This window comes from Solea solea, chromosome 12, assembly GCF_958295425.1.
Source record: "Solea solea chromosome 12, fSolSol10.1, whole genome shotgun sequence".
In the NCBI taxonomy this organism is placed as follows: Eukaryota; Metazoa; Chordata; class Actinopteri; order Pleuronectiformes; family Soleidae; genus Solea; species Solea solea.
Genome location: NC_081145.1, coordinates 5,369,661 through 5,385,761, shown reverse-complemented (window position 1 = coordinate 5,385,761; position 16,101 = coordinate 5,369,661). Strand labels below are relative to the sequence as shown.

The 16,101-nt window shown below is 40.8% G+C and overlaps 1 protein-coding gene across 11 annotated transcripts in view; it reads left to right on the top strand.

Annotated features, from left to right (window-relative positions):
- The window catches only part of shank3a (SH3 and multiple ankyrin repeat domains 3a), a 206,439-nt gene that overhangs the window by 152,425 nt on the left and 37,913 nt on the right, over positions 1 to 16,101 (top strand). For all 11 annotated transcript variants that reach the window (XR_009241848.1, XR_009241847.1, XR_009241846.1 and 8 more), the window contains one exon: positions 3,408 to 3,521. Coding sequence is in view for 8 of the 11 variants with exons in the window: in XM_058645436.1 (XP_058501419.1) it covers positions 3,408 to 3,521 (114 nt within the window). In the remaining 3 variants the exon portion in view is untranslated. The remainder of the gene's footprint in view (positions 1 to 3,407; positions 3,522 to 16,101) is intronic.

Below are 16,101 nucleotides of genomic sequence, written 5' to 3'. Positions count from 1 at the left end.
ATATTAACTAAAGAGGACATTAGAGTTTTGTGTCTATATGTTTAATGACCAGATATACAGTTATAGATAGATAGTAGGGCTGCAACTAACAATTATTTTCATTTTATGTCATTTATGTCCACGGCAGAACGGCAGAAAATGTTAATATACATATATATATATGTATATATGTATATTGATCACAAAATGATGACGTTCTCAAATGTCCTGTTTTGCCCACGGACCAAATTGTTCACTTCTATGGTGCAAAGAAACCAGAAATTGCTCACTTTTAAGAAGCTGTTTTGATTCATTAATTCATTTATTAATCACTCAATCAATCAATCAACTTATTATCAAAATAGCTGGCAATTAATTAATTTAGTAGATGACCAATAACCGATGAATTGTTGCAGTTCAGTTGCGGGCAGAAAGAAAGAAAGAAAGAAAGAATAGTGGATTGTGCTGACATTATACTACAGGGTTCATGGTGATTTCTGTCCATTTTCTTGAATGATAGTGTCACTGACCAGAAATGGATTAGAAGTGGGGCTGTGGTGTGGGGCTAAGGGATTGAGGGACATGAGCGATCGCGGCCTAGAAGCTCAATCAGAGGCCTCACCTTCTCTTTCATTTGTGTCAATGCTCAACAGACAACACAGCCAGCACGTCGTGGCTGTTTAACTGAGGCTTGGAGACAATTACTGGGAAATCATTCAGAAACACAGCAAAGAAAGGTGGGAGAAAAGCCATGTGTAGTAAAGAGAAAATAAAGTTGCCTGTGCTCCTGGGTGTTCCCAGGAGACAGGCACAGTAAAGTTGTGTTAAGCTGAGATGAGAGTGAGGGATCAGTTCATGTATCCTCTGTGTGCTGAGTGTCATGTTTTCTACAGCAGCGAGTCGATAAACAGCAGTTTCCCTCTCAAACTCCACTTCTCTCTTAGCTATTGTACTTAGAGGTTCAGCCTGGCAGAGGTAAGTTTTGACTTATTTTTTACAATAACTGTGCATTTTTTAGATTGTTATTGACAAAAAGCCAGTTCATATTTTATTTAGGCCCAACATTTAGGCATTAATTGTAAATTAAGCCGGTAGAGTAGAAAGCAGCCAGGCAGAATTCTTTGAGTTTCATACAGCAGTCGCCTGGGTTGACTAATAACACATCATAATGAAACATGCTTCTACTCCAACAAGATTCTTCTATGAAGTACTTTAAAAGCCAAGTATTTGCTCCGAGATACAGCAAAGAATTCTGTGACTAGACGATATTTAAATGTTTGCTATGATGAGGTGAAGTCCAGATGGCTGTTTCCTCTCGTGCTCCGGGTTACATCACTGTGACATCCCCCATCTTTGCTGGGTGGAATACAGTTTGGAGGAAGTAGACCACATCATTTAGCAGGATGTCTGCTGCAACATCATACTGCCGTATCCTAGCAACCAGCTTAGAAGAGAGGCTTGTTCAACCAAGGCTTCAGTTCCAGCTGGTGGTCTCTGAGGTGTGCGTGTGGCACGCGTGTGTGAGCATGCTGGGATTAATGATAAGTGTTGTAGATATGATCACGCTGGCTCAGTTCTGCATGAAATATCAACATTTCCTACCCAGTCATCTCTAATTACCACAGCGGAACTTAAGAAAAAGAAGACTCTCTTTTTTCCCCTAATCTGTCAGCTGATCTGAGCCATGTGTGGCTTTTCTTCCCTCAGCTCTGAATCATGCAGGTCAGGTCAACCGGGCACTGAGCGTTATTTTATGTCTCTGTGTGTCAGTTCTGTGATGAAATGGTACTCCTCACCTCACCTCTGTCAGCTGGAAAATGGCTCCTTATATCAGTGTACTGTAGTCATGAATCATGAGTCATATCCTTCATTAGACCAAGCTCCTTTCATAGAAACACCAGCTTACAACGAGCAGCAAATCAGCCTTTAAACTAGAACCCTGGTTTATTTTGTGATATGATAATGTCATATAATGTGAGGTTTGCTATAGAAAATGTTTGGTTTCAAACAACCATTTACCGTTACACTCACACCTACGAGTGTCTGGGACTGTGGGAGGAAACCAAAGAACCCGGAGAGAACCCGGAGAAAACACACGCACACACACGGGGAGAACGTGCAAACAGAAAGACTCTTGTTCCGACCGGGTCAAGAACCTGAGTCTTCTTGCTGCAAAGGCAGGAGCGCTAACCACGACTCTTGGAGTACTCTTCATGTGAAATTAAGAATGTGTATATAGTTAGATGCTTAGTATATTGTTATTGTTGGTGTGAATGTATGACAGTTATATAAACCAACAAATCCATCCAATGTAACCTTCCTACAGAATTCACCTGGAACCTCAGCCATGAATGTGACCATAAACCCCAACTCTGACTATTTACATGTCTGTTTATCTGTTTATCTGTATTTTGTTATTTTATACCTCTCAGTGTATCATCACGCCAGTAGGGTAGGTGGGTACGAAAGGAGTGGTTTCACTTATTACATTGAATTTGTATTGAAATAAAGGGGGAGTTGGTGGCAGGGCAAAAAAAAAAAAAAAAAACTATAAAGTCATGTCAAGACAAAGTTTTCTCGAAAGAACTTTTAATACATTTTTCACATTTTCTCTTGACTTTGCACTGCATATGTTATAAACGTCTGGATAATCATGGACATAAACTGCAACTGGAATGGTGGATGAAAGCAAACAAACACGTGTTCATATTTTTCATTATCTTTGTGATGTCTCTAATTCCCCAGTGTGATCTGCTGACTTGCATAAGTCACCACAACTGATGACCTAATAATTTTCCCTCTTCATCTATGCAAGCTGTACTGTAATTACGTCATCTAGAACCACGTTTCTCAAATTGTGGTGCGTGTACCACCAGTGGTACGCAAGCTTCCTCTGGTGGCACTTAATCAGAAATACTGTTCTACTGTATATACACCAGAGTGTGTGATCAGAGTGGAGTTGAGGAAGTTTGAGTGTGTAGAAAACGAAACAAATAACATTAATAAACAAAAATAATAATAATTACAGTCACTTTATCTCTCTTCATCTTAATCTAATTTCACTATACCAGTGTGTGAAGTACTGTATATGTGAGGAAGAGGAGGATGATGAGAGAGTAAATAATCTTATTGAAAAGTCTGTAGCTGACTTTGCTCTGCCTATTTTTTTACACCACTGTATGTTAACGTTGGTGATAGTGGTGTGACTTGAAGAGCTCAGTATTTTCTCAGGTGGTTACTTGTTTGAGAACCACTGACCTAGAACATCAACACCTAAATGCCTCTCTCGCTCTCTGCCCTTTTGGTCTTTTTCCCCCCAAGATTTTACAGGATTCACTACCTCACAATGATAATGACTTGGTTTGTTTTATGTCAACATGTAAAGTGAATTAACTCTCTGTCATTTCATTCTCTCCCGGCTCTGTTAGTGCTGAGTATAGGAGAAGGAGGATTCTGGGAAGGCACGGTCAAAGGAAGGACAGGCTGGTTCCCGGCAGACTGTGTGGAGGAAGTTCAGATGAGGCAGTTTGACCCACGGCTAGGTAAGATACCAACATGGACACACTCATACACAACATGCTATGAACTTGTCCTGCTATACTCACAAGTCTCCATCAGTGTGAGTGCATGTCTCTGTCCGTGGTGCTGAAAAGCAAAGTTCTCTGCTCTACATGCACAGATGCAAACAGGACAAACAAAGTATTACACACAGCAGTGACTGAATTGGAACAGAGAGATTATACATGTTTGCCCTCCACAAATATGCTACCACTCAGAAGAAGAAAATATATTACGTACTGTATACACTTACATATATGCATGTACACATACAGACATTTTAAATTAACTAATATTCCTCGAAATCTGGCCATCAGAATATTTCAGCGTTCAACATATTTTTGTCTCAACTCATGTCTTTTCTTAATACTGACAACATTTAAATACTGACTTTAGTTCACAAGCGTCAAGAAGGAATTTAATGATCAGGACCATATTGAAGAATCATGTCAAAGGTGACTTTCACAGCTGTTGTTAATACTCATAGTAACTCCCCTCCATTGGTTAAACACCAGCAAGAGGTTGAATAAATCAAGTTAGGTTTCTTCTTGGACTGTTGTGCAGAGTGAGTTCAGATTGAGTTTTTTTATTGATTTTGGTTGTTTTTTACTGTTTCTCCAGCAAAGCTTGTTAGTTTCGTGCCATTCTACTGCTCATCTTTCCTTCACTCTGTTGCTGAAATTTGACTTCTTACGGTGGCGACCAGCTGTCTTTGGTTTTCCTCCCACGCTCGCCAAACTCTTAGTGAAATCACATACATCCATCCAAAAAGTTCAACTTTTATTGTAAATGTGTTATCAGGGCCAACTTTAACAGATTACCAGACTGCCTTTTAGTTCACACATTAATTACATATAGTCTTCCATTTTTAAAATTTAATTGTATTGTGTATTGTATTGTATTACTATGTTTAAACATACAGTATATACAGAGGTTATAAGAATGTGCAACATAGAGTGAATTGTATCATTTTTTTTCAGCACATCCTAGCAAAAAAAAAAAATGTAATTTGTGAAATGTGGAAATATGTCACAGTTCAAAGTTCACTTGGTCGTTTTTATGAACAAAAAGTAAAAGAAAAACATGTCAATTTTGTGACTTCTGCACAATTGTTGCTACTTTATATCACTACTAAAAATGCACCTGCGGCACAGGTAAAGTGACCAGTATGTATATTAGGGTGAACATAGAAAATATACAATAAAAAAACAACAAAAGTCTAAAAAGTAATTAAAAAAACAATCAATCAGTTCACTTAACATTGTGAGAAAACGTCTGAGGACAGATTTGTGTGTGCTCTCTCCGTCTGACGACGATGAATCTTCCGTATGTGCTATGATGACAGCTTTAAACAGAAGCCTTTGTAAACAAGTGGGAGTACATCTGATTAATGTGACCAGTGCCTGTTAGTCATTTAATTAGCAGATGACACGTTTCTTTTGCTATGGTCTGCATCACAGACAGCCGTCATGAAAGCCTCGGGTCAGGATGAACGTGTTTAGTGAGATGTGAAATGTGAAATGTTGCAGCACGTAGATGACACTCACTATACTGGAAATGGGACAAGAATGAGTTTGTCATAAATATCATGCATCTCCTGAGAGCTATTTTTAGGGCATCTCTTTTTTAGGGTTGTTCAGGGATTGAGGTAACCTCAGAGTAGGTGTGGAGGGATGAGAAAGGCCGGAATCTCTAAATACCCCATTTAAATGCATTGTGAGAAAAAGATGGGGTAAGCTGGAAAAGAAAGGGCCAGATAGCAGAGGAGACGGATGGTGGAGCATACTCTAAAGGACAGCAAAGTGGAGAAGGCAGAGCGTGTCTTTCAGAACGGTGGAGAGAGAAAGAGCGAGTGGAGTGAGATGGGCCTGATATTGGCTCCACTCACTCATAAATCCTAAAAAACTTAGACTCTCTTGTCTATTTGTTAGGGATAAACACGGCCTTGTGTTTTCCTCGGCCCTGCTTCACTGACACTGTGTATTGTTGCTGTGAATAAGAAGATTGAAATCATCAAACACACAAACTCACAATGAATCCAGTCCATGAAAGATGTGGTTTTACATCAAATATTTCATTTTATTCTCAGGCCAAAACATCTTTCTATGAAACATTCTTTCAGTTGAATTTTTTTTAACAAAAACAAACATAAAATAGTTATTGTAATCATTTAGTAAGATATTTGTGGTGGTGAATCCTCTAAACAATAGGGATATGCATCTCCTCACCACACGGATAGATGTTCAGATTAGAATAGGCCAAATCTATCACTGTGAACCGTCAAATAGATTGTTCATAATTATCATCGTTACTTAGGCACAGTTAGACAAAAGAGCTAAGGCCTAATGTACGCACAAACATTTCTGACGTAGTGACTATAAAGTAAAAGTGTCTGTCTGACACACTCATGGCCATGAGCTTTCACAGTCGTGGGAGAAAGAGAAACGGACAGATTATTAATTTTGTAAAGCCTCGCTCACACTGAGAGAAAAAACAACAATATTTTAATTTCACTAATGGCACAAATTAGAGCCAAAGAGTAAAAAAAGGAGATGAGAAAAAAAGAACAAAAACACTGCTGGACACAGTTCCGTGAGTCAGCTCGGTGAGTCAGGCTTTTGAGGTTATATGATGTGAAAATAAAGCAGCATTTCAGAGACAACCATTTTCCTATTGCGTAAGGCCTCATGTGCTGAGGCCTCATCATAAACACACCGTTCCCACTGGTCCACAAACCCATTCGCGCAGGGTTTTTATCAGCTTTGGCTCCAAACAGCATCAGTGGGAATGAATGACCCAGGTGAACGTGATTATTCTTTCTTCTTCATCTGCTTTGTTTTTGCCAATGTTGTGCCATTTCTGGCACAGTGCCACAACAGTGCATTCATCTTTATTAACATGTGTTAGCATTAATGTCTATTGCCTTCCGTTCTTTTTAACTTGACACAGTAACTCAATATAATTAAATAAATCAATCAATCGGATAATCTAAATGATCAATTTAAGGGGTCTTTTTTGCATCTTTAAGTAAAAAAAGAACACTGTAATATCAGCTATGGAGCTGGAAAATGTCTTATTTGCCCCTTTTCAATTCAATTCTATGTTACTTGTTACATAGACAACCTAATGGAGAGCAGAGGAACCCAACAATTCACACAATGAGCAAACTCTAGGCATCAGTAGAGAGAAAAAACTCTCTTTTGACAGACGAAGAAATCAGACTCAGAAGCAGACTCAAAATATGTGCAGCATCTGCCTCGACCGGTCGGGTGAAAGGAAAAAATGGGGGACAGAAAGGGGGGAGAGAAAGGACAAGCGGAAGTGAGGTAAAGACAGAAGAAAGAGACCAGGAGCAGATACACAACAATTGTATCAAGTTAAAATTTTTCAATTGTATTTAAAAACTCCCAGGCACACCTGCTAATTTTAATGTAAGAGGCTTTAAGCTATTCTCACATCCATATGATAAAGGTTAGTCATTTAGTCTCACAAGCACAGAGAGTCTTATATAAGACACACACCGAGGAAGTAACAGCATAACAGCTTCAATAAACAGATTCATAACTTTAAACTACAGTTGGTTTCTTATGCATTCACATTGACACAGTGATCTGCGTACTCGTGTTTTTGCATCTCTTACGTTACGGATAACTGATTTATATAGGATAATTATAACACCCCTTATTTATAATATAATAAGATATAATATAATATAATATAGTTGGAAGTTGTTTCTTAGATTGTGGTATTGACAGGGCAATGCTTTTTAAAATATTCCAAATCGATTGCATGTGAGATGAAGGTAATTAAATCATAATTGTGTGTAATGATCAAAATAAAAGTGTAATGTCCTGCACAAAATGTTTGATCTATGTTTTGATAGCATGTTAATTTATGAATCTACTGAGGTGTCTCATAGCTAATATCACCCCTGCATTTGACAGCAGTTATAGCAGCACTAAATAACACAGACTGACACAGTAACACACACTTAAACACACACACACACACTTAAACACACAGAGAGACACACTTAAACACACGCAGTTGTTTATCTGAAGGCAACCACTGAGGCATCACTGACAGTTAGGGCAATGTGTCTCAGCCTAGTGAAGCAGGAAAGACAGTGCTGTGAACAATTAAGTAACCCAAATACTACTGCTCTCTGTCTCTGTCTCTCTCTCTCTCTCTCTCTCTCTCTCTCTCTCTCTCTCTCTCTCTCTCTCCTCCACTGAACATCAGCCACAAGTCATGACTCTATAAGTGCTACTTCTCTTTATCTCTGTCTGCCTTCATCTCTTTGCTGCCACATTTGAAAGAGCCATGAGGGAGAAGGGGAAAGACAAAAAAAATGGGATGATGGTGGAAATAAGCCGTTTCTGTTTGAGGGAGCAGGAGAGTGTGGGGGGTGAGCAGGTGACCATGTGAATGAGGCACACTTAAAACCATCGCTGACTCTCTCGGCTGTTATCTGTCACTATGTACTGCTTATCTTTCTCTCAGCACAGCCAGAGCTGAGCCAACAGTTCGTCTTCCTCTGGTGGGGACAGACAGAAGGAGAGAAGCGTAGATGTCAGAGGGAGAAGACAAGGAGGGGAAAAAAACGAAGAGGACAGGTGGAGAAAATGGGGCAAAAAGCAAAGACAATTTATTGAATTAATTAAGAGTCGATGCAGTGGAGAAAGTCTGCCAGACTGTCGGACTAAGACTAAGACAATAATTCGGTTTTCATATTTCACTTAGTCCGACTAAAATCGAGATAGTCTTAGTCCGGCTAACGTACCTGGATAATGTGATGTAGGATTACTCCTGCATGTACTGTATATGCGCCGCCAGACTATAGTCAGGTTTGGCGCATGCAACAAAATTTCCTCCCCTGTCTTGACCCGGAAGTAGAAGAAGACGATGTTTAAACTGCGGAAGTGTTGCTGGGAATCGTACAGTGGCGGCGTCTTTATTTAGACAACACAGTAACCATAAGAGCCATGTTCCATCTAACTTATATCACCATTAACATGCACAGCAGGTATGAAACATACAGAACCACAGCACCGTCCATTCCTGTGATGCATTTCTCACCAACACACAGCACACATGCTGCCGCCCTGTGTGTGGGGGTTAATGGCAGATGTTTATCTGTGCTAATGGAGGGAATAATGGTGTGAGTATGAACTGCTCTTCCCTTTCTAATGATGCTGCCAAACTGCCAGGGGCCTCTCGTTCTCAACAATCGTTCTTTTAATCTAGAATCTGTTGTGATCATGCAGCCCTCCAGCCTGCTGCCACGCAGTAAGACATTTCCCCGCTACAATCACGCACACAGAGTCGAGCAAATGTATGAAGAAGAGATCGTTTTTTAAAAAGAAATCAGCCATAATTTCCATTACATTGCCCCTGCAGTCTGTGAAGAACTCAAGGACGTCTTCAAACACAACCTCACATGCAAGAATAATGCATAATTATTTTTCTGTGGATAAGCTATGTTGGGTTTCTCCGTTGTTTTCATGTAAACTTTCATTGCTTTTGTCTTTGTGCTCGTTCACCCGCGCTCTCTCCCCTCACACCACAGCGGTGCACTTGAATGACTCACAGCCGCATGAATCAGCTCAGTCAGATCCAGCCCGAGCTATTTTTAGTCCTGCCCATTAAGAAGTTTTGGAGTGTGCCTGCACTCCTCCAGAATGCTTAAACATCAGTGATGCTGCAGCAGCTGAGACTGACATGGGCAGAGCACGTCAGAGGAGAACGGGAAAGAGGGATGAAATGACGGTGCCATGGATTGGTGAGGGATCACAGAGGAAGTCATTGGGCAAAACTGTGGAGCTAATGAGCGAGCGTTCCTCTGTACGTGGGCTTTGTGTAGTGCAGTTCTTCCTCACTCATGCACTCATGAGGTGCACGGTCAACAGTTTTACTGCTACAATGATGGATTCCAGTCATTATCTGAGCCTGTTTTAATGGTAGTTGTCGGCATTTTTGTCACATAATTAGTTGCACTGTATTTCTTTTGAACATGGATACCGGCACTGTCACTTAAAAGGAAAGACAGATTTGTTTTATTAAACATTTGCTAATACATTATAAAGGTCTAGTGTGTAACATTTGGGAGGGTTTATTGGCAGAAATTGTCGTGATTTGTGTCTATCATGGATGTTGTGATTCCCAGAAGCCCCGGAGGAGCGGCTGTTTCTTCCACCATCAGCGTCACCATCACTATCAACCATTTCTTTTCATCAAACAGGAAAACTCCTGAGCACCGTTTAGAATTAATTGTAAATCAACAGTAATAACCTATTCAGTCCCACTGCTCTGACATAATGCTTGTCCATTTTGTGCTGTGATGCATTACAGCAAATCTGCATTGTACGTCTCGCTCGACTTTATTCATTCTTTAGTCTGACGGTTGTCAGTGGATAACTGAGCAACTTGATGGATAAATAACAATAGGCATAGAAAAGTGTTTACCTTCACTGAGAAAATACAATCAAATCAGCACTCAGTCAGTGAAATCTCACCTTTTCTTTGTGTCATGACAAGAGGCTTCGACGTGCCGTCCATCTAAAATCCAATGCATAAAGCAACGAAGAAGAAATGAGCAGAGAGAGAATTAAGAGGATTGTGTGAAGTGTTTCCATCCTTTCTGGTCTGCAAACACCACTGTGGTTCCCTGACATGCTTGGAAAATAAAGGGTGAATACAGATGACTATGTATTAATAACTACCTTCAGAGGAGCTTCCCATTTAGAAAGTCATTGTGTTTCCAATTGGGCAAAGGCCAAAGCTCTAGCCTGGGTGAACCCAGCCAAACTACCAGCAATTTGATTTTGCTCTGCAGACTCTGGCAAAGACGCTGTTTTGGCTAACTATAGAATCTCCAAAAAAGGCGAAACAAACAGTTATTTTTGCCCTGGCGCAGCTGAGACAGGCTTAACACGATGACAACAGAGAAACGACGTCTAGCAGCTTTTGTACATACCCAGCATGGAAGAATGATGGTGTTCGCCAAACTACAAAACTCCATTAGTGCTCTTGCAAATACATGACTGAGACATACATACACACGCTTACTGAAATATGTATATATTGACTTAATAATCGATGAATCAGGTGTGTTCTTGGACGACAGAGAGACAAAAATCTTCTCAGAAGCCACACATGGATGTGAGACAGCAAGATGGTTGTTGTGAAATAATGTCTGACATGTATGTTTTTCTTCTCTCAGCTATGAAAATGGATAGTTAGAGCTTACAGACATCAGCGGCTGATCAGCATGACTGTGTGTGACAAGTGTGTTAGAATTTCACACAAAAAGATGTCTTGTGTAAGGCAACAAGTTCACACACTGTTTGCACCTCGTAAGCTGCATGTGAGTCTGCTGAAAGAGAGCCTAACCCTTTGTCTGCTTGACATTATTTTAGTTTTTCATCATCATTTCCATCCTCAAAACAAATGTGTATTATATTATATAATACCTTGTATTTACCTTGCCCAGTGGCAGATCAAGTTGTCTTTCACCAGGAAGGTTGTGAGTTTGATTCCCAGCTCTACTAGTCTACATGCAGATGTGTCTTTGGGCAAGACACTTTACCCCTCGTTGCTCCTGACAGCTGTGCCCGGCAGCGTGTGAATGACTATGAAAGATGTGTGATAGAACATGTGCTGTATGAAAGTGTGAGTGGAAACTGTAAAAACTGTAACTGTAAAGCAGCTGTGAGTGTTCAAGTTACGTTTTCTCATAGTGCCATAAAAATGGTTTGTGTCAATCACAAAAATAAGCAAGTATGCAAATGCTGACATGACAGAGCACGTTCATGTACATGGCCGAGTACACACTGTGTATACAGTACATGACACTTCCATTATTGTCTATATTCTGTGTGGAGTCTGTGTAGCTTAGCAAAAGATGCATTGTATTCGACAAAAAAGTGTGTGCGTGTGTGTATGTGTGTGCCTTTGGTATCAAGGTTTAGCTGAGTCAGTGTTATAGTTGGGCAGTTCAAAAAGAGGTCTGCTGTTTAACCCTGTAAAGTAAAATAAAATAAATCCACTGAAGTGTCTTACAGTGACATGTCTCACAGTGTTAGTGTGTGTGTGTGTGTGATGCGCCTAGTGCAGCATGGTTACTGTGTTTGTTTGTTAGCAGCAGAGTGATGGCCACTATCTGTTCTTCTCATCAGAAGTCAGTGGAGTGTGTTGATCCATGGCTCTCGCTCCCTCTCTGGAGGACAGAGCCATATCAAATCATTGTAGCTAGCAATGATATTTGAGCAATGAATCAAAGCTGAACCAGGTCTCACACTGTGGAGCAAAGACATATCACTTTTGACAGGTGCCGCATTGGACAACAGCAGGTCACACGCACTCATGCATTCATACAAACAGGCTCATACACACTCTTACATCTTATCTTCATCACAGTTTAATTATTAAAGCGTACTAGTGTCTGGGCATGACCACTCACCTACCTCTGTAAAGGTCCAGTTTGAAAGAATTAGGGACAACTAATGGTCAGACTGCAGAATTTTCCACTCAATCCCTCCCTTTCTCTAACGTGCCAGGGAACAACGGCCGTCTCCACATGCCAGAAAGAAGATCATTCTTCATTTGACACCGTTCCCTTGGGGTAGCAGAGTAAATGGTACAGTAAGGACAGGTCATGAGTGGAGCCGGTGGAGCTCCACCAATGACAGAAACATGCTACACCCTTGTGTCTGGTGTTTCTTCAATGCCAGCATTCTATTCTCATACAAAGCTTGACGTCTTTTTGAGACCGACAGACACAAACTGAGCAGATAAGAAATAGCGACTGGATGTCCTCCATTGTTGTCTGTTGTGTTGCGTTAGATGTCGTAGCACCGGTGCAATGTCACTCAAAGTATCGAGCTGGTGTGGCCATCAGACTCAGCCCACACCCATCATACAAAATAAAGCCTGACCCGGGCTTTGCCATTCCAAACTGTACCATATCGAACTGAACAATGATGGAAACACAGCTTTAGAGTCTCCAATTGGCCTTATCCCAAAGGGCTCGAACCAGGAGCTGAATTGTGTGGACCCATGAGGTGACACACAAGAGTTCATTCAAAACACACAGAAATCTGCTTGGATACAATTCACATAGAAAAAAAGAATGATGTTGATTGTGGTGGAGAATAGAAGCAGGGGCAAGACTTAGGATGTGCATTTTGATCAGAATCTGATTATACAGTAAGTTTTTTCCTGGTCAGGTTCAGTCACAGCACACGCCAAATTGAAACCCCATGATTGCTAAACACAGGGACGTAGTGGAAGTGGGCAATGCTTCACAGCATATTGTGGCTTCTCCGTCTTGTGTGGCCAAGTTGTAAACGCACACCTCAGGAGGTGATCGCACCACATGTAAGACGATCCGCAGTCTTTGTTCTTGTTGTCTTTCAGTGAGTCGCATGATGTCTCACAGCTCAGCCGACAGTGACACTTACAGGTCCAATACATGCAGCGACTGAATCACTCGGCGACATTGAGTATTCAATCCACTCCATTCAGCTTGAGGAGTCGGTGTTAAAGATACACTTGTTCCTGTTCCTTCTGCGTCGCTTCACTTTCTTAGAACATGCGTGTCTTTGTTTGTCGGCTCGTCTTGACCTTAACTCAGAGGCGTGTTGTGATGAGCCGTCGCAGTGTTTGAAGTTGTGTGCTTGTGTCATAGTTGCTTCTTGTTGTCTGAATTTGACTGAATTATTCAAGGCTTTGTCTACTCTGACTGAGCTGAGGTATAGGCGTACACGGTAACAATGAGCTCTCTGAACGCTCGAGAGGCAGCAGACATTTGTATGTGCAGCTGGAGGCTGAAGCTGAATGGCACCGTTTCAGTTGTACATATTTGTTTATTTTACTGCACAAATGGATGTTTTGCTTTTTTTAAGTCATCATGCAAGGTTGACTCTGGGGCCAGGCCAAACTCTGGGAGATGCAGTCTTTGTGGAGTTAGAAAGGTTAAACAATGGATTGTTGTCCAGTGATGGTGTCAGATCTGCCATTGTTGTGTAGCAGCATAGATGGAGTAGTGACAATCGTGAAGGCAGAGCAGCAGACCTCCAAATGTCATGAACTGTACTGGGGTGAGTGGTTATCTTCTAATAACTCTTTACATTATTTTTACATGGTCTTCTAGAAAAAACTGAAAAAATACCACTTTTTGTTAGCTGTAAGAAGCTGACGGGATGACTCAGCATAAACATCGTAAAGACAGAAGAGCAGCGTCTTACTGCAAGTGTGCCAGTGTTCCTATTTTTAGAGGACATGGTGTGTGACACAAATTCAAATGACTGTGACTGATTCAGTGCAAAAATACCACACTTGAATTGAGGAGCATGTTTGACAAATAGGGCTGAGCAATTCATCATTTTTAAAAAACAAGATAATTAGCGAATTGCAAAATCCGCCATTTAAATATTATGTTTCTCTTTTATGCCAGTTAAAAAAGGAATGCATAAATGTACTTATGCTTGACTTGTAATAATTTAGTCTTACTGTAAAATAACTATTGTACAACAAAGAACTCATCAACCAGCTTTTCAATCAATTGAAATACCTCATGATAAAGTAGGAAGTCTTTTTTGGTATAACGTGCCTCCTCTTTATCTCAGCCCCACCCAACTATAGACATAAAAAGCCTTTTTGTTTCATTCTTAGACATTTTTTATTGTAATTGAAGGTTCCCAGTGATGGGTCCATTTTAAACATATCATGATCATCTTTCCACAATTCAAGCAACTTTCTATTATGTTTAATGAAGAAAAAGAGAGTATATACTGTATGTCTCACTTGATAGCTTTGATAAAGACTTTTCCTTTGGTGCAACCTTAATAGATTTAATTTCCTTTTATATTTAAAGCCTGTCTTCCTAATCCACTAGTGCTTTGACCCTGTAGTGACATTGTCGTTGATCAAAGCAGCTTGTTAGACTAAAACGTGGGTGTGAAGTCTGTAATATCTGCCCTCACTCATCTCTCTCTTCCTTCTCTGGCCTCTGCAGGTTCACACTGATAATCTTGGTTCAGGATAGGCTCATTAAGCTCTTAACCTAAAACAATGACATCAATGCTCATCTGTTGAAATACATTCAGCGGCTGATGAATAATGTGTATTCACGGCACCAGAGAATGCAGTTCTCCGTACATGTGGGTCTCACTATCATGGCTTAAAGTTGTGGTTACTGTGGTAACAGCAGACAGAAGATCAAATGATGTATCTCTTTTCAGTCGAGCCAGATAAACACATAGGAGTCATGGCACAAGTCTTTCAGGTCAACAGAGGGTTACAGTAAAAGCAGTTACCTTGTGTGGTGCTGCTGGTTTCAGCCGTTCTTCTTCTGACATTTCCCTCTTCAGTTGGTTTGTCATTTTGCACTGACCCTGGTCAAACCTGCAGTGTGGTACCGTGTTTCAGTGCATTTGCATTATAGTTGGTTTATGCTTTCAGAAAGGAACACTTATCATAATGAAACTATTTATTGCAACAAATGGAAATATGGTTAGACTTGGCTCTGATGGTCCTGCTCTGACCATGTAGCATTCTGAGCCAAACAGGGAGCACAGTTCAGGAAACACCCACACAAGAGTGAGACCAAGCAAGACAGTGAAAAACATTTTAAACTTTTCACAATTACAGTTAGTTTTTATTTGCACACCAATTAGTGTGCCACGGAGCAATGGTGGTACCTGACTCAGGAGCTCTCCAGCCCTTGACTTGCCCCAGGAGTTGAACCACCAACCTTCTGGTTGAAAGCCCTATTCTCTTCCACTTGGCCGTGGGGCTGGCCGGGGCAGCCTATGGGCAGTGATGAGAAGCAGCATTAGTGTAGCAAAAAATGAGTAAAGCGCAGTGTTTTTGTCTGTCAGCTGATCACAGCTGGGCCAGATGACTTCCATGTCCTGCATGAACTAACGCAGAATCCCATGTTCACGACACGTGTAAAAGAGACAAATACAGACAGTTTTTTTCCCTCTATGCTGATAATGGAGGTCAACATCGTCTCAGAGCTGAGTCCATGTTTGTGTTCAAAAGAAAGCAAGTGTGGATGGACAGACGCTGACACTGTTGTGTTACACCTCATGGCTCTAATTTTGGAATGTCAGCAGCAGGTTATCTGAACTCACACACTGGGGCAACATTATGGCATCTTGTTTGGTTTAGTGGAAGCGAGCAAAGGTGGCCTATAATGAGGAGTCCTCTGATGCTGTGGGATCTCTGTGGATCTCTGAAGCTGTTGAAAGGAGATACACAGCATATAATAATCAATTAAATATTGGCACACATTGCCAACTGACATTCACTGCAGGATACAGACTTCTCATAACAGTTATTCATTTAGTTGTTGTCATCTACTCCCTCCTGTCACAGGTTTTACAGTTAATCTGTCCTCCCTTTTTCCCCCCCCACTCATAGCAGTGCTTTTCTCTGTGTTCAGTGTCATCTTGCTCTTCAGATTCAGGCTCTACTCATTTCCCAGTTCATTATATTTATCTGTCATGTTCATATTTGCAAGAAAAAGTGTGGCGGTGCATCACAACCACATTAACG